The 27,632-nt window shown below is 34.4% G+C and overlaps 1 protein-coding gene across 2 annotated transcripts in view; it reads left to right on the top strand.

Moving 5' to 3' along the window:
• Window positions 1-27,632, top strand: part of LOC149573218 (pleckstrin homology (PH) domain-containing protein) — a 380,091-nt gene that overhangs the window by 175,565 nt on the left and 176,894 nt on the right. For both annotated transcript variants that reach the window (XM_089814397.1, XM_089814396.1), the window contains exons 22-34: window positions 7,496-7,660; window positions 7,764-7,838; window positions 7,962-8,483; window positions 8,606-8,959; window positions 9,060-9,191; window positions 11,353-11,466; window positions 11,558-11,742; window positions 11,920-12,028; window positions 20,854-20,997; window positions 21,174-21,464; window positions 21,571-22,227; window positions 22,398-22,598; window positions 23,482-23,585. In XM_089814397.1, the coding sequence (XP_089670523.1) occupies window positions 7,496-7,660; window positions 7,764-7,838; window positions 7,962-8,483; window positions 8,606-8,959; window positions 9,060-9,191; window positions 11,353-11,466; window positions 11,558-11,742; window positions 11,920-12,028; window positions 20,854-20,997; window positions 21,174-21,464; window positions 21,571-22,227; window positions 22,398-22,598; window positions 23,482-23,585 (3,053 nt within the window). The remainder of the gene's footprint in view (window positions 1-7,495; window positions 7,661-7,763; window positions 7,839-7,961; window positions 8,484-8,605; window positions 8,960-9,059; window positions 9,192-11,352; window positions 11,467-11,557; window positions 11,743-11,919; window positions 12,029-20,853; window positions 20,998-21,173; window positions 21,465-21,570; window positions 22,228-22,397; window positions 22,599-23,481; window positions 23,586-27,632) is intronic.

Genomic DNA, 27,632 nt, shown 5'->3' with positions numbered 1-27,632 from the left:
ATACTCATCATTTAAATATGTTGTCTGAAACAGGAGTCATACCTATTATTTCTCCATGTGACCAAATGCACTTTCCAAAAATAGAAAGGGTCAATCTCGACCAACACCAACCTACCACAAATAATAAATACACAAAACTAAGCCCAAACAAAGTCTGATCTAAACCAAATGAAAGCCAACTTATAGCTTATTGAAATGTGGAGAAGATAAGACCCTCCCAAGCCAAGCCTCTGCCATAGAAGACCCTCTATCCACAATAATTAGCCTATGAGGATCACAATAATAGGCTAATCCCTAAAACTCACATGTCGACAAAATTGAAGACATTACATTTATCAATATCACAGTTTCCAGTTATTAGATAGAAGTGTAGTTAGAGATTTCATCTTGCCCATTACTAGCTCTAGGGATAAGTGAATTCTTTCCTAAAAGATAATAGGAAAGAATTATGGTAACATCTCCTTACAAAATCTTTCAACTTCTTGCTTACCTTGAGTTGATCAAAGGAATGGTGAGAAGGGGGCCCCTTCCCTCTAATGTAGGAGAGACTTTGTCTCATACGTTGTGGCTGGTCTAGCTATTTTGTGTTTGAATTTGAACAAATTGTCAGTCACAAAATATTAAACCAACAGAGTTAACCTATTCTAAGAAAGGTCGAGAGACACAATTAGTTGGATACATATCGAATCAATGTCCTTGGTGAATCTAAATGCATTGCAAGTTGTGAGATTTGCTGAATACAAGGTGGTGTTTCTTATTGTTGTACATGAGGCGATACATCCAAATCTATTTTTGTTTGGTCTGAACTATATAAGGTTGTCTAGAGGGAATTGTGGACTCATTAAGGCCAGGAACTTTTGAGCTTGTGATTTATTTTTGGATCATAATTATAGTCATTTAATGCTATGGTATTTGAAGCCTAATTTAATCTTCATGGGCGTGTTAAAATTTAAGACATTTAATACTACTACTCAAACAAGCTTTTCCATCTATGTGCAATGAGTGTTCTTCCATTCTTTAACAAACTGTACTCCCTGAGCATGAATGTCTATTATTTCTTTCCATTTGAAAATCTAAGAACATGCAAGTAGTCTCCAAAGAACAAAAAACAAGGTATGTTATTTAAGCGGTATTAAAGCTCTGACAAAGTTATTGTAACTTGTGGATTGATTTGCATGAATCAACTCACCATTACTACCTCTAGAGGAATAAGTCAAATCCTTACCTAGACTAGCAACTAGAAGTTGGACAATCTGATTCTTTTTGTAGGAGTAATGGACGGAGATGCTCACAATAACAATGGTATTGAGAAAGTAGTAGGGGAGTTGGATGGAACACAAATGGAAATGATGAACATGTTGATAGAGTCCCACTAGTAGATGGCACATATGTTAAATCAGTTGGTACAACAAAATGACAATTAAAGAAATGTTTTTCAAAACATTAGCAATGGAAACATGGACATGGATCAACCATTAATGGAAATGAGCAGCCTAAATCTTGTGTTAATAGTGATTTCTAGACGATTAATGGCCATAGTTGCTAATGCAGACAATCCACCAGCTGAAAGTGAACAAACAGATAAAGAATTCCACTGACAAGTTTGGACCAATTGGCAAGCCTTAGGTCAAGATGCCTCTTCCATAGTAGATAGCTTTTAGAGAAAAAAAAAATAGGCCACAAAGAGGAGGTGGTGGTAAATTTCAAAACCAAGATTTGTAGAGGAAAGCTGGCAAGGTCACCATACCATTTTTTAATGGCTTGGGGAAGATCACAGCTAGGTCTTGGGTACGAAAATCAGATACTTTCTTTCAGTTCAAACCACAGTAACAAGAATCGTGGTGATTCATGCGATTTGGCGGTTCGATTCAAGCTAGGCAATTTTTTCTGAATCAATGAATCGAATCAATGATTTCTTGGCATGAATAACAATGAATCACGAGTTGCCATGAATTAGTTGGAAAAATTGGGCAGCCCAATTGGGCTACTTAAAAACATTAAAAAATACGACTTTTTTAATGATTGTTTTTCACATTTCTCTTTCTTATAACTCTAAAAGGCCTTGTATTTGTTGAATATGACCAAAAGAGAGGAAGAGTGAGAGATAGACTTGAGTTAGAGCTAGAGCAGATAGACTTGTCTTTTCATTTTGTTTACAAATTGACATGTTTCATGGATCTTCATCTTACATACATTTATGATTTGAGAACATTTATAATTCTATATATCTATGTCGTGACTCATTATGATCCTATTTCTATGTACTTAAAGTAAAATTTATATTTTACATATGTGATGGATTTATCATTTATGTTCCTTGTTTATGTCTGTTAGATTCTGTAATAACCCTATTCGGTTATGCTTCTAGACATTTGACATTTCAACAAACACTCGGTAGACAACCCAATTTATCACTCAATATATGGTATTTAAAATTCCAAACACAGTATCGAAAAATGCAACAATTGTTCACAAATTCAATTAACCTTAGCCTTATACATTGCTCAAACAAACATCAGACACTAGCATATAAATCTGCCATGTGAATTTGTACATTTAAATCTGAAACAACAATGGCTCACAACAAATTCTGAATCTATTCATTAACTTCCCGTTTTTAATCACATAAAGATTTTATCATCGGTAAAACCACAAATGTCCAAATGAGAAATTCAAATTAGAAATTACCAGAAATCAGAGATATAAATTACCAAACTCTCCAAGATAGAATTGCCCTCTCAGCCACAGTCAATATAGTAAGAGAAGACACTGAATTATTCCAACCAACAATCGCTCCTCAACCACAGGAAATACAGTACGAGAAGCTACCATGAAAATCCCATATTTCACAAGAAACCAATTTCCACTATATTTCAGCAATGGAGCAAAAACCTCAGATCAAACCTTTATACCTCACCAATGGATTTGAAAATCAGAACCTTAGAAAACCCACAAAGGAAACAAAAGAAAATAAATATTCAAGCATGCTTTTCTCAACAAATGGGCTTGTATTTATAACCTCCAAATTCCATTTTGTTGCCAAAATGTAACTTCACTCAAGAAGCTTCACCACACAACATTAATTAGAAGCTTCCTCTAAATTCTCTCACTTGACTTGGCTTAACTAATTAATAAATGGTACTTTCCAATGATAACTCAACTCCCAACTTAAGTGAAACTATAAAGTTAAATTATAACTTTATAATAAGCCATTTAATAATTAATAATAATTTGGCCACTAAAAATATAATAGCTCCCAAAATACTCATCATTTAAATATGCCGTCTGAAATAGAAGTCATACCTATTATTTCTCCATGTGACCAAATGCACTTTCCAAAAATAGAAAGGGTCAATCTCGATCAACACCAACTTACCACAAAAGTAAGTACACAAAACTAAGCCCAAACGAAGTCCGATTTTCGCCAAACGAAGGCCAACCTGTAGCTTACTGAAATGTGGAGAAGATAAGACCCTCCCAAGCCAAGCCGCTGCTACAGAAGACCCTCTATCCACAATAATTAGCCTACGAGGATCACAATAATAGGTTAATCCCTAAAACTCAGATGCCGACAAAATTGGGGACATTAGGGATTCTATTTGATGATGTTATAGCTTGTTTAAGTTATATTCAATAAAGGGGTGCATGAAATAAGTTTTGAAGTGTTAAAATCTCTAAATTTCAAGGGTGTTTTAAATTTGCCAGTTCAAAGCCAATTCAATTTTGATTCATGGTTGATTCATGATTGATTCGGCCTTGCCGATTCCGATCTGATTCTGATCCTCATTACTTTGGTTCAAACCCATTGCTGAAGTTGAAACTATTAAATATGCAACTTTGCATTTGGAAGGGAGGGCTCATGAATGGTGGTACTATGGGCTGACTACTTTAGGCCATGATTGAACCATGCCAATAGGAAGAAGAAAAAGCATGTTGCTAAGTGGGAATATTTCTGGGTTATAAGTTGTGCAAATTGCTCTCTCTCTCTCTCTCTCTCTCTCTCTCTCTCTCTCTCTCTCTCTCTCTCTCTCTCTCTGAAGTTGTGAAATCCAAGGTCTGTTTAGAGTTAAAAGTCCTAGATGGGATGGAAAACCATTATAATGAACTGCATCAAACAATGACAACCTTCCATTAAGAAAGAGCTAGGCATTTCTGTTACAAATATCTAAAGAGTGTAGAGAGAATGTTTCTTTAGCCTTGTAGAAGAAATAGTATCTATTTCTAATCTCTTGGATCTCTTAGTAAATGGGACATTTTAATATGATGAACCCCACAATCTTCACCTTCTAGGGGATGTCGCGAAGATAATTTGTTCTTGTTGAAGAATATGATGATCCATCTCAACTCATTGTTCATGGGAATGAACACTCAATTGGATTTCAAGTCATAGTTGGTGAGAACATGGCCTCAATCAGCTAAGCGAAAACCTCAAACCATGTGATAATGTTAGATAGAATGAGGATGACATAAGATTCCATATTTCACTCTTAATTTTTTTTTTTTGCATAGAAAAGTAAGCTTAATGCTGAATGGCACAAAAGGGGAAATCTGAGTGACTTGTAGAAACATCCCTTTTGGTAGCTTTAGTTTGAATGAAGTGGAGTGTCTAAGATATACATGGAAGTTGGCAGTCTTTCAATAGAGATGCCAAAGCAATCCATGTAGAGGAGCAAAGGGCTAATGGTACTAATGATTACTAGAAGTTGATTCCCTCATGGATAGTCTATCAGTAGAGCTGTCAAAGCAATCCACATAGTACCTTTCATGACTGGAAGTTGAATCCCTCATGGATCTGAATTTTTTGATGTAGAAAGTGATCTAGAAGATAGTCTTGAGATGTAGGGTGTAGTGGAAAACTCATCCTATAGACTGCACTTGGGAATAGTCCACATGCAGTTAGCATACATTGCAACCCTGACAGTTTGGACACTCTCAATATGTGCCCATTAGCAGCTTGACAATGGTTCAGAAGAAAATTAAACTGGGTAGAAATTAGTTTCTCCTTCCAAATCTTGAACTTTGCAAGTTTGAAAGTGCTCAAGTACATGCCTCAAATCAGATTCTGTGGCATACTCTTCCTTACCCATCTCATCAATTATGTTTGATCACTTTCAAGTTTTCATATTGGTCAAATGCTGAAACTTTTGTATAAAATACCCATTATAGAATATCCTTCTTGTGTGAAATGCCATTCATTTGAAGTTTTTGTGATTGTTTGGATAAGGATGCTTATAATTTGTCATATGTTGTGAGATGTAGGACAATCATGACAATTCCAAATAATAACACACCACTCTTCCATTCTTCAATTTTGTCCTTTTTGTGTATGTGTAATATCCCAAACTATGAATTTACTTGATTTACCCTAAAATCCTAACCAGGGTTCTGATTTTTCTTGGAAATGGATATTTACTTGGTCTCTGTAATTTTCCCTAATAGGAATCTGCCAAATCCTAATGATTAACACACATCACTGTGCATCCAGAAACAATGAATGATTATAAATACATTTGAAAATTAACATACTTAAGCCCCAAATGCATCAAGGAACAAGGAATGATCATGATACATTTGACAATTAACATACTTAAGCCCCAATTCTCACTACTCTCCTAAGCATCAACCATAAGGAGGATGGTGATTTACTTATCATAGGGTGCTTGGACACGAATCTACAAGTAGGGTCCCTCAAGGCATCAGCACCCCACCCATATCCCATCTTGGGTTCACCTTCCTTGTGAGGATTTACTTTTCCTTTCCCTGCACAACGCAAACCTATCCTCTTAAGGGGCTCTAGCGAGTGATTATGGATTAGGCTGTGAGTATACTAATATCTCCTATATATATGTGTGTGTATTTATGTATGTATGTGTGTGTATATATATATATATATATATATATAAAATTGGCACTGTGTAATGCTCTACTTCCTAACAAATGAGAGACCAATCATAGTCAGTCAAATCATTATGCATTATATCAGTATGTTAATTCTACTTTTTTCCTTAGTGCAGTCTGATCTGCTGCTTATATTCAGATATCTATCTCTTATTATTTTATTCTCTCCTCTTGAATATTGTTTCTTAAGGATTAGAAAAAGAGATAAGTTTCCAATTCATTCCATATTGATCCTTCTATCCCTTTGATATCTTTTGTGAAGAAGGGTCATACCTCTTATCATGTCCGCCCTTTCCAATGGTCACACCCTTTCACAATTACCACTTTTTGGAACGATCACAGCCCTCCATCATTGCTGCCCCTTTGGAAATTACTTCCTTCTTCGATTAATCCTTAATTCATATGCTCCCTTTATGCAGAGCAGAACTTATCTCTTATTCTGATTGATTGAATGTTTTATTCTCTCCTCTTAAATATTTTGTTTCTTATGGATTAGAAAAAGAGATAAATTTCCAATCCATTCCATATTGATCCTTCTTTCCCCTTGATATCTTTAGTGAAGAAGGGTCATACCTCTTTACCATGTCAGCCCTTTACAATGGTCACACCCTTTCACAATTACCACTTTTCGGAAGGATTATATCCCTCCATCGTTGCTGCCCCTTTGGAAGTTACTTCCTTCTTTGATTAATCCTTAATTCATATTCTCCCTTTATGCAGAGCAGAACTGTATTATATCTCAGAACATAACTTACAATGAATATCTTCCATATGATGCTCGCTTCTTCCATGCCTTCAATAGATGACTTTCCTTCATATTTATATCTTCATGATGTGATAGTTACAATCTTTCAAGAGAGTCGCAACCCTTCATCCTAAAATGCCCTTTGAAAGAGTTACAAACTTATATAACTACCACCTTTTGAAAGAGATGCATTCACAACCCTTCATCAATTCTTTGCACTCCAATCTTCGTCCATTGTATGTTCCTATGTTTCCATGATCCCTTCTTTCTTCTTTTCTCTTTCTCCCTTTCCAAATGGAATTCTTTTCTCCCTTTTATTTTTCATGTTTGAGATCTTTACATCTCATGTCTTTTGATGATTCATTAAAATTAATTTAATTCATATTCTATTTATATTTTATTATTATTATTCATTATTAAATCTCATTTCAGAAAGGGACATCACAGTATGCTGAAAAGTATTTTGCAGTTTAGGTAAGGACAAATCAAGAGCATTGCTAACATGTTGCTTCAAGTTATCAAATGCAACTTGCTGAAGTTTACCCATGTAAATAACTCATTCTAGCAATCGCATGGAGAAGGGCTGCTATTGTGAAGATAGAAGCTATGTAGCTATGTTTGTAATGGTGTGTTATCTATCACAAAGTGAATGACAGGTGCAAGCTAATGAATTGGGGCTTTTTCCCCCATATATGGATTTATGCAACCATCTATTTAAAATTTCAAGGAAGAAATTATTGGTTAAATAATTATTTATAAATACAAGATTTTTGAGAAGACAACTGATTGAAGATAAGTTTAAGCTTGTTTCTTTATAAATTCAATAGTTTATGATGTGGAATTATCATTCAGGATTCTGCTGCTGTTACCATGGCTGACGAGATTCCCGTCAGTCAAGAAAATGATGCTCATCAGTCCACAGAAGATATTGAAGTAATTGATCCTTCTAAGAGGGAAAATATTTTCTTGAGTGGAGTACTTGATGAACTGAAGGTTACATGTTTTAGCAGTCATGAAGTAAGGGCATATTAAACTTTGCTTTCCAAAAACTTCTTCTGAATCTGCACGATTTTTATAGAATGACATGTTCAAATCTGTTGTTGGTTAAATATCTTGGCAGGGAAAGCAAAATATGAAAATGGTGTTGCTTGGCAGGGAAAGCCGTTTACTAGAATTCCGGGCTTTAGGTAGTAAGGTAATCACAAAATGCCATTTGTTTATAACATATTCAATTCATTTAAAGCCTACAATACACTTTGAATTTTTCTTTGGGAACTTAGTAGATTTGCAATTAGTTGATTATCTTTTATCTATCTAGGTGGAGGTTTCCATGAGAGAATATGATATATCTATTGGGGCTGTTCTACGATCATTGGAAATTGAAGATGCATTTGGAAGCATGGGACACCCATCGGCTCAGTTTCTTGCCCGCTCATTTATTGAAAAGTCAAGCAAAGCCCATGAACCTATTGCACAGTACATAGACAATAAGAAAGGTAGAAAAGTTAGAAAAGACATGAACGATAAAGGTTTGGACAATAATGAATTTTTTTTTGAGGCTTCAGAAGATCTGGTAGATTCTTCAGAAGAGATTCAGTCTGAAGCCCCCAGACAAACATCAGAAACATCTTTGGAGTACTTAGATGTGGACAGTACTTCTAATGGTGGTCTACCTTGTGAACTACCAAGCTTTAAGCGGATTCCTGGGTTGTTGCCATGCCTAGAGGGAAAAGAAAAAGGCCATGCTTTGGAACAAAGAGATAAGTTAGATAGCTTTGTTAAAGCACAAGTCATTGTTTTCAAGCACGATTCTCCAGCATATGTAAATGTAGACAAACAGGTTTTGAATTCTTCCTTTAGATCTTATTTGAATTTTATTTCTTGATTCATTATGTAGCACTACAACATCTACATATTTGGGATTCTAATATTTGATCTGGATATGGAAAATGTCTTGTGCAGGTAATGCTCTCACTAGCTACACTCTCTTTTTTTTGCAACAGGCCAACCATTCTGGCACTATTGAATTTTATGAATGCAATAAACATTGAAGAAATGAAAGAAAAAGCATCTGAAAAAGATGATGATGCTTTCACAACAATTGTGAAACATGAGCCAAGTGAAAAGGATATGATAGAGGAACCAATTGCAAAATTAGATCAGGAGTCTGTTGTGAAAGGTTTGCTGGGGAGAGGCAAAGATAGAATTGTTTTCTCGTTAGTACTGAGCATGCACCAAGCCCAAATTGTTCTGAACAATGAAAATGGAACTCAGCTTGCTATCCTATCTCAAGATAATCTGCACACTGATATCAAGGTATAGCAGAATTCCCGTCATCATTTCTTATTGATTGCAATACTGATAGTTGCAATTTAGACAAGTCTGAGATTTTGTTTATTGCTTCCATTATTTGCAGGTATTTCCATCCTCTGTTGGTATCATGGCTTCCTTAGGAAATCTCAAAGTGAGTGATAATAGTCTTGACTATGCCCATCCATACTACTGGATTTGTGATATGCGTAACCCTGGTGGCTCTTCATTTGTTGAGGTGTGTTATAATTTAATCTTTTTTCTTTTCTGCTCTCATGTGCCATCTGAAAAAAATCAAAATTCGGGATGAAATGTAGAAGTAAAAGATGAGTACCAAGACAAGAGGTCTGAAGCTCAAAGAAAATTGAATAACTTTTTTCAATGATCATATACACTAACTTGCATGTGATATGATTGCATAGATAGTGAGATAAAAGAGGTTGGTAAATGTAATTTATGAACTGATTTCATTTCTATTGAAACATGTTTATTTAAAACCTGAAATGCTCTTGCCTATAAATTTCATGATCTATATATAATCTGATATTACTTAAGTTGTTTTCCATGTATCTAATTCACTAGATTTTTTCTGAAAAGTATATGCCTTTTCTTTGGATGGATTATTCATCTATACTTTGTCTTTTTACACTCCTTGATGTTCCATTTATTTTTGATGCCATGACTAGAATAATCATGAATCATATGGAGATATTCTCTGAAATTTGAATGCAATACTTGTAATGACCCTCTCTATAAAGGCCACAGAAACCCTCAAACTGAACTTAGGAATTTTGTCAAACACTTGGCGTGTAACAGTAACAATATTCAGAATATGGTAATTTCAGATTTGATACTTTCAGAATATAATCACAGAATTACAATATATATAAAGCCATTGAACTATATTTCAATTACAATGCAATAAATTCTGAAATTATTTTATTACCAATTCTGGACTGATTATTACAATGACTGTATGACAGCAAATTTACCCAAAATTGACATATATTTTAGAATGCAAGAACTTGGTTTGAAGAACTATGGAAGAACACCACGTTTTGCTGCAGATCGTTGATGAAGACCTCCAACCGCATCCCCAAACTGTCCTTAATCTGCTGCTGCTGCCCAAACTAGCAGGGCCGTACCAGGCCGTACCTGTACGGCTGCTGAAATAAAATAATATTAGGGTTTTGGGACCCCCAAATGCAAGGAAAATGGGCGCCTAGGGTTAGGTAGTAACCCTGTAAAACCATAAAAAATAACTCCAAGGGGTTGAGGAGATATGAGCAATTATGTGGTTCCGAACCCTGCTTTGCCAATTCTGAAAATGCACTTATTCTGTCTTCAAACTCTTGTCAAATGCTTCTCCAATGATAGGGCAAATCTGAAATCCTTATTCCAACCAAAAACAAACCCTAACATCGAATTCTCAATAAGCTCCAATGAGATGGCTGAATACCAACTCCAATTATGCAACAATTCAGGTGATATTTCACACCCTCAAAGTCGCCAATCCAAGGGAGTGATTCGTTCCCAAAGATCGAATAATTTGCAGATCCAAAGTCCACAAATGTCTTCACAATGAAGAAGTAGAAGAGTTCTCCAATCCAAGCATGTCCAAATGAGAGGCCCAGCCCTCTATTTATTCACTTTTCTAAGAAGTTGCTAGAACTTCTAGAAACATCCTTTATAATTTCTCATTATAATGCACCTTTTTATAATAAAGTAATTTTATAAAATAAAAAGTGCAACTCAAATTAAAATTATAACATGTGGGCCCCAATATCACATAATGATAAAATATAACCTCTTAACACTTCTTCAAGAGCAAGATATGACTATCTGATCCGCAGAATTGACTCTCTTTCCACACCATTTGCCTACGAGAGTCTGTAATAGGCAAATCCATGATCAATGCCATGTCGAACTAAAGAGGGGACATTACAATACTCATATTAATAACTTAAAACTAAATTGTATTTCCTGTTTCTTCCAAACCTTGTCACCACTTCTTCATCTCCTATGTTGCAAGTACTGAAGTTTCTTATCATACTAGGAAATATTAGTTCATTCATTGTATGATACGTACAACTTTAAGTGGACCATGATGATTGTAAAAAAATGAGATTATCCCTTGGTTCTTTTATTGAAATTGTGCCTTCTGTGAGGTGCATACAAATAATGGCAACTTAATGTTCAATATTTATCAATTACAATTTGGTATTGCTTCGAGAGTTTTTCAAAAAATTATCTGTTTTTCATTAGATGTGTGATATTAATGGCGTTTATTTTTTCAAGCAATTTTTTGTTAGATCCTTCGTTTGTGTAATTTTCAAGTTTTTTGACAAACTAATAAGAATGTTCTATAACTCTGATGGATATTATGTCTGGCCTTGCAGCTTGAATTTCTTTCCTTTAATCCTGAAGATGAAGATTATCAAGATTATGAATACAGTCTTATTGGAAAGCTATCAGAAGTTCGAGTTGTATATTTGAATCGTTTCGTACAAGAGGTATGGTTATCATTTTAAAGTTAAATACACTCCCTATTTATTTAAATTCAAAAGTGGATATTTACAGGTCTGGTTTTTTCTGCTGACACAGCTTGTAAGCTACTTTACGGGTCTAACATCGAAGGAATCAAACAGCATTGTGAAATTAAAGAACATAGTTACGAATTCTGAAAAGTCTTTCACCAAATCGGAAATTGAAGGATCGCCTGCTTTAAGGCTAGATCTTTCTCTAAGCAAGCCTATAATAATTATGCCACGCAGAACAGACAGCAAAGAGTAAGTGAATTTGATTTTAAATTAGTTAATGTTTATATGGTATATTAGATGGTGTTCTATTATGTTACTTGTATATGTCCTTATGTTTAGAAGACTGATACTTGTAAACCATAAAACCATAATTCATGATTTTTTCTCTTCTGACCATTACATTTTACGAATTTGGCCATGATGCAGCTTTTTGGAGCTAGATGTACAGAGTGTTTCTGTACAAAATTCTTTCAAATGGATTGGGGGAGACAAAAATGAAGTTGGTGCTGTTCACATGGAGGTTTTGTCACTTCAGGTACAATTTTGATTGTTATTAATAGTAGCATGCTAGCATACTTTCTGATTTCATTGATCAGATTAAATCACTTGAGAAAATTAATATAAATTTCAATTTAAATTTGCTTATAGATTTTCTGAAAGTTCTTTTATGGTATTACTTTTCTTTAATTCAATTTACAACAGACAAATTTCTTATTTTCTTACAAAAGTATAAATTAATAATGTCTATACATTATATCTGTCCCCTAAAGTGAAGACATTATGCATGAGTTATCTTTTGTAATTGCTTTTCTAAGAGAACATATTTGTTTCTCATTATTCTCAAATCTTATCAAGGATATTGATGAATGTGAGTTTTATGCCACTACAATAGGCAAGATGAAACACTTAATGTTCTAGGATGACCACCAAATATCGAATCCTCTCTCGAATAAGGAAGTTCATAAGCTTAACAATGCATATAGTTTGTGTGATTAAATAAGAGATTCTTAGGAGTCCTTATTGTGGATTTAACTCAGTTGTAATGATGTGAAATGTTGGGTTTCACAAGGGGCTTATGCCATTCATTTGATGGATATCATCTACTTTCAACTTTTTTAACCAAACAAATTGCAAAGGCAAAGGGTTTACAAATATAATCTACCTCGAATGCAACAAAACTATGAATGTCTTTGTGACTTATTAGACTCAATTTAGCAATTGACTTCAACCATGCTAGTACGATATCCTAAGGAAAATGTAAGATGGCCAAGAGGTGAGTTGTCATAGTGGCATGCTGTGAAAGGCTTAGTTGGGCTGAGCAATTTACAGATGCCTTTAAGAGTGAATCTAGTAGTGTGTATTATGTGTATACTCCATCATGCTTTGTGTCTACATGCATCAATGTGTATACTTCATGTATCTGCATATGCTCCATTTTTCCATACATCTATTTCATATCTTCAGATTTATAGCCTTAATTTTTATTTAGAAGAACAATGCTTGTTACCATGCAAATGATGATTTTATTATAGTTCAGATAAAATCATAATCCTCTTTTTAACTAAGAAAAAATACAATTGTCTGGTTATTCTAAATACTTTCTTAAAAAAGTTGATCAAATGTACCATCAATATAGAAAATTGCAATTAAAAATGGGGACTCATACCCCCGCCTCCAAAATCTTGAAGTACCTGTCACTGAGATGTTCCTACACCAGGTACTTGGAGTACCCAAGTACACACACCTCCATCATTCTGAAAGCATGCCGTAGTCGGGATGGGTACTTGAATTTCTATTCAATTTTTTTTTTTTGAATGTTACTATGTTAATGCTCAATGGTTTTGGTTAGTGTTGCAATTTTTCTATGTTTAAATATTTTGATTTGGTACATCAAATTGTAATAGTCCCGTTATTAAATAAAAATAAAATAATATCTTAATTTGGGGTCCTAGTTGATTTATGTATATCTCGGGCCCATCTTTAGTTTTTTTGAAGGCATAGGTTTTTGCCGTGTCATGTGTTGGCTAGTTCTTTCTCCCTTAATAGTTTTCCTCTAACAAGGTATATATGTTCGTCGGGTTAGTTGTTGTAGGTATGCGATTTGGATTATTTTGTTGTGCAACAAATTCCTGCTGGAGTTCACTTTTGTTCACCATTTCAGAAGTGAAAGATCTTTCCTACTTGGCTATTCCAGTTTTGGTGGGATTCAACCCTCACCTTGTTCCATTCATTGTACTTTGCTTCGGATCTAGCATATTTGGAGCGCCATCATTGTTGGCAATTGAAGTCTCTATTAATTTGTCCATCTTTTTTGCGTGTATCGATTATTTAGTGCTTGAGGCATATTAATAATATCCAATGTTCAATACTCATATTGTCGGTTGGGCTTTGTAATGAACCCTGTTGACTCTCAAATATTCTGTGCTGAAGAATTGATTTTTGTTTTTTGTTTCTAAGGTTTTACAATTTTTGATACAACAATATGGAAGAAAAATAGAAGACATTGCAATAATAATTTCAACTCAAAATTTGGATATTACATAACGATTATACAATTGAAAATTCCAGATTTTTATGTCAACTTTGATACTTGTATTTTCACAAAATATCAACAATCTAGTTGATAAAATATCCCCTATTAGCTAAATTAAGTTTTAACAATACCCATAAAAATTAAAGTTATAGGTAAAACATGCCTTGAAAGTTGAAACCCTCTGAAAGGAAGAATATCAGCAACAAAAAATTTCTTCAACAAACAAATGCAGCTGTAGATATTGAAAATACTGCTCCAGAAATACCCCACTTTACCCTCTCAAACAGGCAGATCAAGCAAGGAATTCAAATGCAGGTCTAAACACTTGGTTGCAGCCAACAAACACCTTCAAAGCAACAGTATTTTGAACAGAATTGAAGGCCAAAGAAAGGTGTCCAAATCAGTAACCCATCTTGATGTAAATTGTAGAAGATTGAAGAATAGTTTTGTATACCTCAACACCAAATTATCAAAGCCCAAATGCAAAATTAATTCTCAAATTCAGAAACACAATTCCTGTGTATTGCAATAGCTCTAATTGCCAACAAATGGAGTAATCAGTTCTCTTCTTCAGCCAATGTTGAAACCCTCATGAAATTCACAAAGTTGTAAAATGCAAATGATAAGAAATCCATAAATCAGATGTAGAGGCTTGCTTTTATAACAATTAAAGCCAAAATCTTCTTCAAGACACCATCCGGCAGTAAACTTTTCTTTTGGTTGCATATATGAATTTGTAATAATATAAAATGATAATCATTTACTCTGAAACTTTAAGTAATTCCTTGACATGGGCTGCCATGAATTAATCAAATAAATGATCCCTTCCAATGATGACTCAACCCTCAAGTGAAATTATAAAGTTAAATTATAACTCTATAATAAGCCATTGAATGATCTAATAATAATTTGGCTTCTAAAATAATAATAACTCTCAAAATACTTATCCCTTAACTTTGTTGTTTGAAACAAGAGTCAGACCTATTATTTCCCCATGTGACCAAATGCACTTTCTTGAAATGGAAAGGGTCCCTCAACCATCACTAGACTTTACATAAATATTAGGTGGATGAAACTAAGCCCAGACCAAGTCCAATCTGAGTCAAACGATGACCAAATTGGAACATACTAAATTGTGAAGAAGACAAGACCCTCCCATAACCAAGCCTCTTCCTCAAAAGACCGTCTATCCACTATAATTGGCCTATAAGGATCACAATAATAGACTAATCCCTTAAATTTTGATGCTACCAAAAATAGGGACACTAAGGTCTTGCATATTAAAGATGTAACCCATTAGCATCATACCCACTACCCCCTCTTACTTGTATTGTTGGTAAACAGATTTGTCCTTCTAAAAGAATGATAGATAATGACCCGAAATGCCCAAATAGAACAACAAATTTGAGAAGAAGCTGGAAAGGCTATCATGAAATTGATAGCTTTCCTCTGAATTGAGAGGTACAACTCCCGCTTGAATGATATCCAGTGAATTTAATATATGTTATGTCTTTAACCTCAAGGCACTAAGGCAACTAACATCTACCCATCAACATGAAGTAAATGCAATTATTGGATTTACAAACTGAAAAATTAGAGAAAGACAAACAAACTGTTTCAAGACCACTTATCCTGTCTTTCACATTACAGAAAAAATAAAAGAAATTAAACATCTCATTCTGCAAAACATGAATATATATACCACCCGATTTACATACAACATATACTTGATACAACAATAGAGGATGATATGCAGAAACATGAAAAAGATGACCAGACGATTAATCCCAATCAGAAAAATAAATATACAGACCAACTGAGCTGTGACATAAACTCCTCTTTATTTCTGAATATGACAAAATGACCACATGATCATCTTGAGCCCATTTTGAGCCCTGACATTACAATCAAGATGCAAAAAATATAAAATAAATTCCCCTTATTTCCCTCTCAATGATAATCAAAAATATATTCTCCTTCCCCCCTTGTAGCCAATTGACTTATTCAGAAAAAGAACCCTTCTTTCTTCAAATTTCTGCCATAAATAGCATGCTGTAACTTCCCAGTTTGTTAACTGATTATTGGAATTAAAAGATATAGAAATAACCATCCCACGTTACTGTGAATTTGCTACCGTCCAAGCTGGTTAAAACATTACTAAAATGTTTCTCTAATGCAGATTTAAAACATTACTAAAATGTTTTAAAATTGCTGCATTTAAAAGAGTGGAAAATAACTAATTTCTTCTGCAAACTCTTTTTAATAATTTTACCATGAGTTAACTGAGCATCCTAGAGTCCTGAAAATTTGCAGGCATTTATTATTTTTAAAATTGTAGATGGGTTTTTAACCATTTCTGAACAGTTCACCAAATCATGGTACTTGCTTTCTTTTTAATAAATTTACCATGAGTTAACCGAGCATCCTAGAGTCATGAAAATTTGCAGGCATTTGTTATTTTTAAAATTGTAGATGGGTTTTTAACCATTTCTGAACAGCTTACCGAATCATGGTACTTACTTTGTTTATTGACCTTGTTAACCATATTGATGCATTGATATAATGTTAAAATAATGTATCCTACAAGCTCGTATGACCATAAAAATTAAATCTGGGGGCATTTGAGGCCAAAATAATAGGTGGGTTGTTCTTAGATTCAAATTTCAAAACACTTTTTTTGCATGCATTTTTGGATTGACAAATATATATGCAGATTTGACTGTCATATTGAACCTGTCTATCATTATTAACCTTGAACTTTGAACTTTGCAGTTCAAGGTTCAAGTTCAATGCTACGTTAATTTTCCCAAAAGTACTTTTTCATCTCCCTTTTATTGATTGCTTTGGCTTTATGTTTCCATGCACAATGGACCTTGAACTTCAAACCAAAGTATGTACAATGGTTCATGTTCAACATATGCCAACCTGTGAACCTGAACTTTTGAACCATGACTATTGTCAACTGTCTACACCATGAAAATTGAACCATTGGGCTTCTTGCAACTTCGAATTTGAAGTTTTGAATTGTAACTCTAATTCTCTGATTTTGAACTTTGAACTCTGAACCTTGAACTATGCACTTCGGAATTTAAGTTCAACAACTCACCAAATCATGGTACTTCCTTTGTAAATTGACCCTGCTAACCATATTGCTGCACTAATAAAATACTAAAATAATATCCTATGAGCACGTATGGCTATAAAATTAAATTTGGGGCACTTGAGGCCAAAATATTAGGTGGGCTGTCCTTAGATTCAAATTTCCAAACACCTATTTTGGATGCCTTTCGATTGGCAAATATATATACAGATTTGATTGTCTTATTGAACTTGACTGTCATTTTGAACCTTGAACTTTGAACTTCCCAGTTCAAGGTTCAAGTTCAATGTTGCGAATTTTTCCCAAAAATCTTTTATCACTATCATCTCCCTTTTACTGATTGCTTTGGCTTTATGGTTCCACAGACAATGAACCTTGAACTTCGAACCACAGTAAGTACAATGGTTCAAGTTCAACATATGCCAATCTATGAACCTGAACTTTTGAACCATGATGATTGTCAACTATCTAAACCATGAAAATTGAACCATTGGGCTACTTGCAACTTCAAACTTAAAAGTTTTGAACTGTAACTCTAAGACTCCGATTTTGAACATTTAACTTTCAAACTCTTAACTCTGAACCTTGAACTATGCACTTTAGAATTTAAGTTCAACAACTCCTTGCAATGTTGCCCCAAAAAAAATATATAGCTTCCCAAAAGCATGATCAACAAAGGCGTTGTAAGGCATGAGTAAATTCAGCAAAACTCTTCATGTAACTTGATTTAAATTTTTGTAAAAGTTGGGTGCCAAAGGCAAGCCAGACATATGGCAGTACCCTCTACACTCACTGCATGACCTAGCTTGCTCTCCCTCCAAGTACGATTTTCTACTTCTCTGTGATGTCACCAATTTCAATGTAATAATTAATTAATTAATTTGTCCAAGGAGTTAAATACAATAATAAAGGACATTAAATTAATTAATAAATATGAGAGCGAAATTAATAAAATAATGAAATAAATAATAATATCGACCTATACGTGTAAATGTCACCTCTAACAAAGGTAACAAATCAACATTGACTTACTATAAGTAGTAAGTCTCTCATTGAAAGCTTCTTCAATGATACCAAATCAAAAAGTACTACTAATCAATATAGATGCCTTGGTAAACATAGAATCTTGACTTGTGAGTGTGCCGAACTAATCAAAACAAAGAGCGATCCTAGACACTCCAACACTTTGATTGAGAATTGGCCTCAAGTTTTGTTGACTGAGACCCTTTACCCAACTGACTTAGCCTGCAAGGACCAGTAGTAGGCTAATTCAAACCAGCAACTATGGTGAGCTAAAAAGGGGGCACTACGAAAGCTGATGACACTTAGAAGAGGACGAGTAGAGCTCTCACAAGTCTCCGTAATGCAAAGGTCAGCCAAACCAAGACTATCATGAAGTAAACCTGCATAGACCAAAGTGCCTCGTTACCATTCTAGAAGCTGAAGTACCTCTACCCAACTGACTTAACCTGCGAGGACCACTAGCAGGCTAATTCAAACTACCAATTATGGTGAGCTAGAAAGGGGGCATTACGAAAGCTGATGACACTTAGAAGAGGACGAGTAGAGCTCCCATGATTCTCCGTAATGCAGAGGTCAGCCAAACCAAGACTATCATGAAGTATACCTGCATAGACCAAAGTGCCTCGTTACCTTTCTAGAAGCTGACGTGTAAGGAACCACCATTACATTCCGACTGTGACTGTCATTGAGCAACGCCAATCAATCAGGATTTCCACCTACGAGGGAAGGAGTCTCTAATGATTGCTTTCAGGTTTCTAATGACTTCCCATTTGCCATTGCATCTTGCTGCTGCAACAAGTTCTTGTGAGTGTTGTAATTCTGCATATTGTTATTTGGTGAGATATGCTCATCAAGAAAAATCTTTGTGGGTGGTGGGAACAATTTCCTCTAGCTCTTAGAACCCAAAGATGATCAGCTGAAGATAAAAAATCAAAGGGAAAGAATGTTGTCATAATCTATCGAAACTCTGTGAAGGGTAATATCTGCGATGCCCAGTTTCTCATTTAGGAGGCAATATCCGCGATAGAATAATATAATATTCAATAATAACGTTTTTTAATGTTATAATTATATATGTTTTAATAGTAATATTAATCCCTAAATATATGTTGTTCTGAACTGCCATAGCTAAAAGCAGCAACTATATTACTACCAATTCTTATATTAATTCCCATTCATATGTCAAAGGTAATTAATAATTTGAAGAAGCATATTTAAAAAGGAGTGGGCTCTTGATTCAAGACAAGAGACACATCACTTGTCTCTTACAAATATAAAAATGGGAAATATAATGGTTGAAAGAATAAGGTAGGTAGATTCGAATGTGCCTAGATATGGAAGGATAGGAAATGATATACTATATCGAAGAGGTCACCGTAAGATACATTTAATATGGGAAAACCCATTTGGTAGATTTAGACTATAGAGTGAGTTTGGAGGAAGTTATCAATGGAATATGAAGACATAAATTGAATACAGAATTAGGCTTATTCCAATCGGATGGAAAGATAGGAGATATAAAATATATATGGGCATCAATAAAATTGGAGATGATGGAAGGGTCAGAAATGTTGAGATAATGGGTGTTGCACACATTGCGAAATACTTTTTTATTGTATTATTTTATTTTATTATGTAATGTTGTATCTAGAACACCTAGATGTACGTGCAACATGTAAAGATTCCCATGGGATATACTTAATGAATTGTGTTGTAACATTGTGATAATATTTCATGTAATTATTTAATATTGGGGAAAATTTAATTTCCAATATTAAATGTGGGGTCAATGGGTTAGGTAGCACATGGTTTATGTAATACCACTTGGTGGTTTTGTGGGACTTGCTACTATATAAGCAGCCACAAGGGTGGTTGTTGTGTAAGGTGAGAAGATAGAAGGGTAAAAGGGCAAGAGTTGAGCGGGACAAGGCTTGACAGGTTAGCCAAGGGAGCATTTGTGAAGGTTGGAAGCATGACATGGGATGTGTGGATTCATGCTTGTTTACATGGATTGCTTGGTTGTGGCTATGGCTTTGAAGACTTCCATGGTTGTATTGCAATGGTATTTTTGCTGAATAATATATGGTGATGGATGCTTTTGGAGGCTGGGTTTATCCCTCAATGAGGGTTTCCTAAGGTATATCTTGTGTCACAATTTTTGTGGGTATGTTGTCTATTCTCTTACATGTGGATTTTAATTCCGTATTTATTTCAGATCTATTATGGGTTATGTGGAAACGGTTATATTCTTTTTTGCAAGTTTCCTTACAAAAAAGTCAGATCAAATACATCTGGCCATCATCAAAGGAGTGGAGGATTGAAAATATGTTTTTTTAATTCGATTTTTTTGTATGCCTTGTCTCTTAGTCACATGATAGGCTACAACCTCTTACCTTGGTTCCTCTGAATTGTAATTGACTATGCTTTGGGATCACTTTGGACACTTCATCAATTGATTGGCGTTTATATTTTTTTCTCTCTTTCTTCCATTTCCTATTCTAATGTTGAACAAGTGATAAAGACCATTGATACAATTTCAAATCTTTAAATTTTTTATCTCCATTACTTTATCTATTTATCTTTTAAGAAGTAAGAAGCTAAATGTAAGGTAATGCTTGTACAGTTTAGCCAGCAGGTGAATCTGTAGTTGATACTTTTAACTAAACATATTTTATAGGAAACTCTCACTGGATGAGCCATGCAGGTACGAGACGTGAACCTGGCTGTTGGTGTGAGTGGCAATCTTGGGGAAAGAATTATAGAAGATGTGAATGGATTTTCTCTTATTATAAGGAGATCACTTCGAGATTTGTGGCATCAAATTCCAAGCATTGAGGCAATTGTGAAGGTATGCTATAATATTGAAAAATTAGTATGTAGCTGAAAAACTTTTCCTTTGGTGCATAATAGGGTAAATTATCTTTTGTAAAACCTTCTTAGATCAATTTTCTTGTAGTTGTTTGGTAAAATGCCTTAGATCATTAATATAATATAAGTTTTGTTCTACAACGTTAATCTTTGCAGATAGAAAATCTTAATGTGACCATGTCCGACAAGGAGTACCAGATTATAACAGAATGTGCATTGACCAACATTTCTGAAACTCCAAACATCCCCCCTTCCTTAGATACTGTAATGGAAAATGCTTCAGATGCTGAAATAGAACAGGAGGTTAGAGAGGTTCCAGCTATTGGAAGAGAGGAACCACCAGTGGGGGAGGCTTGGACAACCATGCAAGTTATTGTTGATATTAATCAGGTTGAGCTAAGCTTGCATACTGGAAGATCAAGGGATTCTCCACTTGCTACCATGCAGGTATTCTTATGATCTAATTCTCAGAAATCATGTCTTGTATGAGATGACCTCTTTATGCAGTTGTAAATGATTAATATTATTGGTGTAAAATGATATTATATTGCAGATCAGTGGTGGCTGGGTGCTTTTTAAATCAAACTCAGAGGAAGAAAGCATAATTATGGCAACACTGAAAAGTTTTAATATATTTGATGATCGTCAAGGTACTCGAGAGGAATTCAGGCGCGCAATAGGAAAATCAGATAACATAGAGTATGCTCCTCTTGACTGGGTTCATACAAATATACAGAAGATGGAGGATCATGGAAATGAGCCTCTTTTGCAGGGTTATGATTGGAAACCTGTTATAACAATGCTTATTCTTGATGTCAAACTTAATCGATCATCACAAAAAATTTCAGTCTGTATTCAAAGACCACAGTTACTAGTTGCACTTGATTTCTTACTTGCTGTTACTGAATTCTTTGTACCTTCTATTCTGAGTGTTATATCAGATACGAATGCTGAAAATACCATTGATATAAGCAATGCTATCATTCTTGATCAAGCAATTTATTTTCAATGTCACGATGAAGAGACTATTTCCCCCATCCATCCACTAGTTGTAGATGATGGGAGATATGATTCTTTCATTTATGATGGAAGAGGGGGACGCCTTCGGCTGGCAAATAGAGTTGGAGTGGAATTGGCCGAGCCTTCTAAGGAAGCATGTGTGTTCATAGGAAGTGGCAAAAAACTTCAATTCAAGAATGTGATTATACAGGTTAGAAACCTTTGAAAGAAGCATTTGATAGTTGTTTTGCATTTGTTTAATTTTTCTCAAGCTCATATTTTTATACAGAATTTTTTGAGAGATATCTTCAGAGCCTCTAGATTCACTGTATTTCTTTTATTTTCCTATTCTGACGTGCAACTTATGAATGCATTCTGCAGAATGGAGGATATCTAGATTCATGTGTCTTATTAGGAGCTGATAGCAGCTATTCCGCTTTGGAGGATGATGGTGTTTTCCTACAAATGAATGGCAGTGATTCTAGTGAAAGTAGTTTGCAGGAAAGATCAAGTAAGGATTTCTCCATGACACAAAGCAGACATGATGGCAACAGTCACTTGGATTTGATTTTTGACTTGCAGGTAACTGACGTGCTTAATTTAAGCCATTTTTCTTCATTTAAATAATTTTGCAATGACTTTATTTATACCTTCTTTAAGACATCCAGGTTCACTTTGAAATCATTTGTGAGCAGATGTTTTCCTTTAAATGATTTATAATTTTATATAATTCTCCACCATGAAAAATAGGTGAGTAGTATGTTAGCATTATATTCTGGAAACAGACATGGGAATTTTTTACTTTTACTTTTTCTCCTTGTCATTGTTTAGTGGTTTTCCTTCATTTGAGCAAAAAGAACAGAAGAGATTTCAAATTTAGTATGCATGAGTTCTTATTCAACCACACTAATTTAGGATCATGTGTAATTGTTGCAGGATGGGGGATATGTTTCTGGGACATGTCCGAATTTACCCATCAAATACAAGTTTTATTTGCCCTTTCTACCCATCTTCTGAGTGGACCTCTGGAATCAAGTCCTGTTGTTTTTGAAATGAATAACATATGTCCACATGTTCTTTTACTAATAATGCAGGCTACGTTAGGCTTTTAAGAGGATGTAATACTATGTTATAATTTATTGTGTCATTTTCCCCATTGAGCATTTCAATACTCTAGGAAGCTCCTTGAGCATGGCACACATTCAAAAATCATGGTCAGGTGCTATGTTTTACAGCAATTCATTCACTTATAATGTTATTGACTTGATCACAATATCTTCTTTGTTGGCATGTTCTGAAACCCAGGAGATGGTTTCAAATTATGTTTGTCACGAACGTTATGAAATTTTCATGTTAATATTACATTAAAAAATATAACAATTTCTAACTGCTTGGGTGTGACAAGAATTGCATTTTTTTTTTCAGAATTAGCTTATGATGCTCCTATATTTCAATTTTCTTTCAGGCTATTGGTCCAGAATTCACCTTTTATAATAATTCAACAGACGATGATGTATCAACTATAGTTGCTGAGAAGCTTCTACATGCAGAAGTCGACATATTTTGCAGGTGCTATTAATTCCTTTATATTGAACTGTAATTTTGTATATTTTAATAATTCATATTTTAGTAGAACAATTATCATCTGCATTCTTTTCGGTTCATAATAGAAACTGAACTGTTTGATTATATACAAGTTAACCTTGACTATCATAACCGATGTCTTAAGGAGCATGTTGCTTAAATAGTCATTTTCTCTGGCAATTGCTGCAGGGACTGATGTACCACAACGTCCAGGAATACTATTTAAGTCTGACCACAGATTGCTGTATGTCTAATATGAATGTGTGGTAATTGTTATCCAATAGTCTTCAATTTCTGATTTGTTCATAAGGTCATCCCAATAAATTCTCAACCATGGCGTTGAGACTGCACATCAACAACTATCAGCTGTAAAATACCTTTTGGAACAGGCAGAAGTTGGCATGGTAGGTAGAGTTTTGGTTTAATAGCCTCCAAAGCCTCTAAATGATGAATTAACTCCTTTAGCATGCTATGGCCCATCCTTGTATCAACTACAACTGGTAGCAGATTACTTAAAAACTTATTTCCTCTTCATGAATTTTTCTACCTGGGAAAGGTGCCTCTCTCATGAGTGGCATCTAATGTTTTTTCTTCTTCCCATGACTCTAAAACAAAGTACTGACCACCTTTGATTTATCCACAGGTTAACTGAGAAGGGGCCTCAGAAAATTGGTCAATTGACTATGAATAAGGAACGTTATATCATTTTTTTAAAAATAACTCAAAGTACAGTGACTAAACTGTAATAGGAGTGCTTTAAGCTGGCTCATTAGTTCTCAAGAACCCAGTGATTCAAATTTCTTGTTTGCATTTGCCATGTGATCTGGTAAAAATGACAAGGAGCAGTCCATATTTCTTCAGGAATCTTTCAAATTTCATTCCTTTTAATGTGTGCTGAAAATGGATATTTTGTGGCTCTTCATACCAATACCCATGGCTATATCAAAGCTCACAACCTCATAAAAAGGTATAAATAATATAATATGGTGAATCTTTATCCAACAAGGTTTGACCAATATGTTTATAGAGACCCACAAGCATTATAACTCCTTATTGAAAGTAAAAAATCAATTTGTAAAATAAAAGAAACCCTAAGTACACAATCCATTACCTACAAACTTCTAGCATAGGCATGAGATTTTGGGTGATTGCACTTGCAAATCAGCTAGTGTAGATCTTTTACTAACAAAACAAATCTCCACCATAGGGATTTCTTTCTCATGGCTGGAGTTTTGAAACATAGGACATACTCCTACAAAAGGCTTCACCAAAGATGTAAAATAATCTAGAATCAATTTAAATAAGTCTCTCAAACATCTTTTATAACATTTTTGGGAACTTTCCCAAAAATTGATTTATAATCACCTTTAAATAAATAACGTTTTTGATGCTAAAAAATGGTTGTATTTAAACTCAGTGAGGCTTGACCGGTTATGTTCAGACCTGATTAGGCTGGATTGATTTTGAGTCTGGGCTCTGCAGGCTCAAAAGAGCCAACTCAGCTCTGGACATGCCTAGTCCAGGCAAAATTCTACAAGTGTTATGATTATGATCAAAATCATGTAATGCATTAGGCCTTTCATCAAAATTAGTCAGTCAATAAATTTTCCGTTTTTTCTAAAGAGCATGACTCTTAAAATCAGCTACCCTCAAGTATTCTCTTTGCATTTTTTCTATTCTAACGTTAGGGCTACATTCTGCTCAAATAGAAAATCATTGTAAGCTTGGTGTTCATTTTTTATTGGCTCAATTTTTTTGGATCTCATGGATTTGAGAATTGATGGCTTCAATCTGAAATTTTATGCTCATTGTGTTCTGCATGAATGGTTGTTTGCCAAAACAAATCATTTTCTAATTCAAATAGGTGGAAGCTATCATTAGTATACTTCTCCGTAGGTTGTATTGGGAAGTGGAAATGATACATATTTGGCATTTGAAGACTTCTCTAAACATGCAAACTATCTCAACAAAGTGATGTAAGAATTTATCACCATAAACTGATTTGACTATTGCGACAAATTGACTTCATCATTTTCGTTTCCTAAAAATGCATGAATGATCCCATTAATTTCATTCATTATTCCTAATAAAAAAAACCAGTGAACCAAGGTTTCTATTTTGACAATTCCATTGAACACAGTCGAACATCTATAGATGTATGCACTTGTATGAGTCATTATGGAGCTCTATAATACATAACTCAAAGGGATTATTCGATGTTATCAGTGAGCTAAAATGGTCTAAAGGACAAGGACTTGTACACTTTCTGAACTTATTTTCGACTTCAAATGTGTACTCTAAGACTTTTGGAGAGAGCAGCTATTTACAATAGGTCACTTGGTCGGGTCTGGTGTTTATAACTCATCATTGATATTATTCTAGTTCAGTCATTTATTTAGATGCTTTTCGACAGTTTCTGCAACTCAGGTCTATTAATGAGTCATAACATAATTAGTTTTACTAAGTTTGCTAATATTCTGAAAATAATTTTTGGGCACTAAAATATAATACCTCGTTTAAATAAGAATCAATAGTTTTAAATGTTGGAAATTGATATAGTGACTTTTATTGTTACAAATGTTTAAATAATAAAAAAAAAGTATTTTGGAATATAAGGCTTGTTTAATTTATAATTATATTAATTCTTTTAGGAAAGTTACGTTGTCCTCAATTTTGTATTTTTGACAAAATTGGACAGCCCTATGCAATTTTCTCATGAATTCATATGAAAATTTCTCTAAGTTTGGTGTTCTTAATGGTGTTTTATGAAGCAATCAGTTATCCCTAGAATTGTCCTATGTCTTACATCTTTCAAATACTATTTTTGAAGGTTTCTTTCAAGTTTTTCTTTGTCTTTCTTGCTATGATGAGTTTGTCTTCTGTGACCATGGGTACTTGATTTTTGCTAACATTCGAGTCTTTGAGTGTTTTTTCTTGTTTCTTTTTTTTTATTTTGTTTGTCTTAGATTGGTTGTATTTTGAATTCCACTCATTCTGATCTGTCTTAGGCCTAAGTCAAAGCTATATTTCAAGAGATAATGATCAATCAATTAACCTACTGGTGGGTTTTAAGCTTGACTACAAGTCTTCATTTCTTGTTTAAAAGCTTGCGATGTGTAAGCAAAAGTCCCCCAAGGTCTCTTAAGTCATGTCAAAGTGTGCTTTCTGTCAATCATTACAGATCATCTCGGGTATCATTTACCTGCAATATGGAATGAAAACTTCACCATCACATATTTGCAAGGGAATATGTGAACTTTAATGAGATTATAATGTATTGGTAGGCTTTTCAAGCTTCATTACATGCCCTCTTTTTTTAAAGTTAAATTTGTAAACTTTAATGAGATTATAATGTATTGGTGGGCTTTCTAAGCTTCATTACGTGCCTTCTTTTTTCAATGCCGAATAGCTTGTAAAGTGTTGCCCAATTTTAGTACCCTATGGTTAATTTTGGCTTAAGTAACCTTTAGCTGAAATGGAGTCTTCCTTTAATAAAGTTCTCTCATTATTGGGATTTCAGAAAATAGGTACCTTTAAAAAATTCAGGAGATAAGATCTTGTAGGTCATCCAAGTCTACTTTGTGATCTCGTTTCCCCTCCATCAGAGTTATCGAGTCTGAATTCCATTCCCCTTTATTGTGACTGTCCTCTTGAAGATGATCTCTAGTCCCATTGGGAACTGACAAACAAGGAACGAAAGAGAGGAGTTTAAGTCTTATTCAACACTTTATTCTGAAAATGGTTATTGGGGTGTTCCATCATCGGGCTCCAAAAGAAGAAAGAAGGAGAATTCCCGAATAAAGGAAGCAATTGAAGAAAAGCCACCGAGGGTTAAGCGCAAGTTGTCATGTCTTTAGTTAGAAAACTAGGGATAGAAAGGCTGTCTTCGGATCTTGAAGGTTGATTGGAAGCTACAGATGCAAGCAAAGTATTTTTTGGATGAATCATTGGAAAATCATCATAGAGGATGCTGCACGGGCAGATTCCAAAGGTAACAAGGGAAATAATGAGAATTCCTCATCAAGTCAGATT

This window comes from Cupressus sempervirens, chromosome 2 (assembly GCF_028749045.1).
Source record: "Cupressus sempervirens isolate cs-2001-9-10 chromosome 2, ASM2874904v1, whole genome shotgun sequence".
Taxonomy (NCBI): domain Eukaryota; kingdom Viridiplantae; phylum Streptophyta; class Pinopsida; order Cupressales; family Cupressaceae; genus Cupressus; species Cupressus sempervirens.
This window is presented reverse-complemented; position numbering and strand designations above follow the sequence as displayed.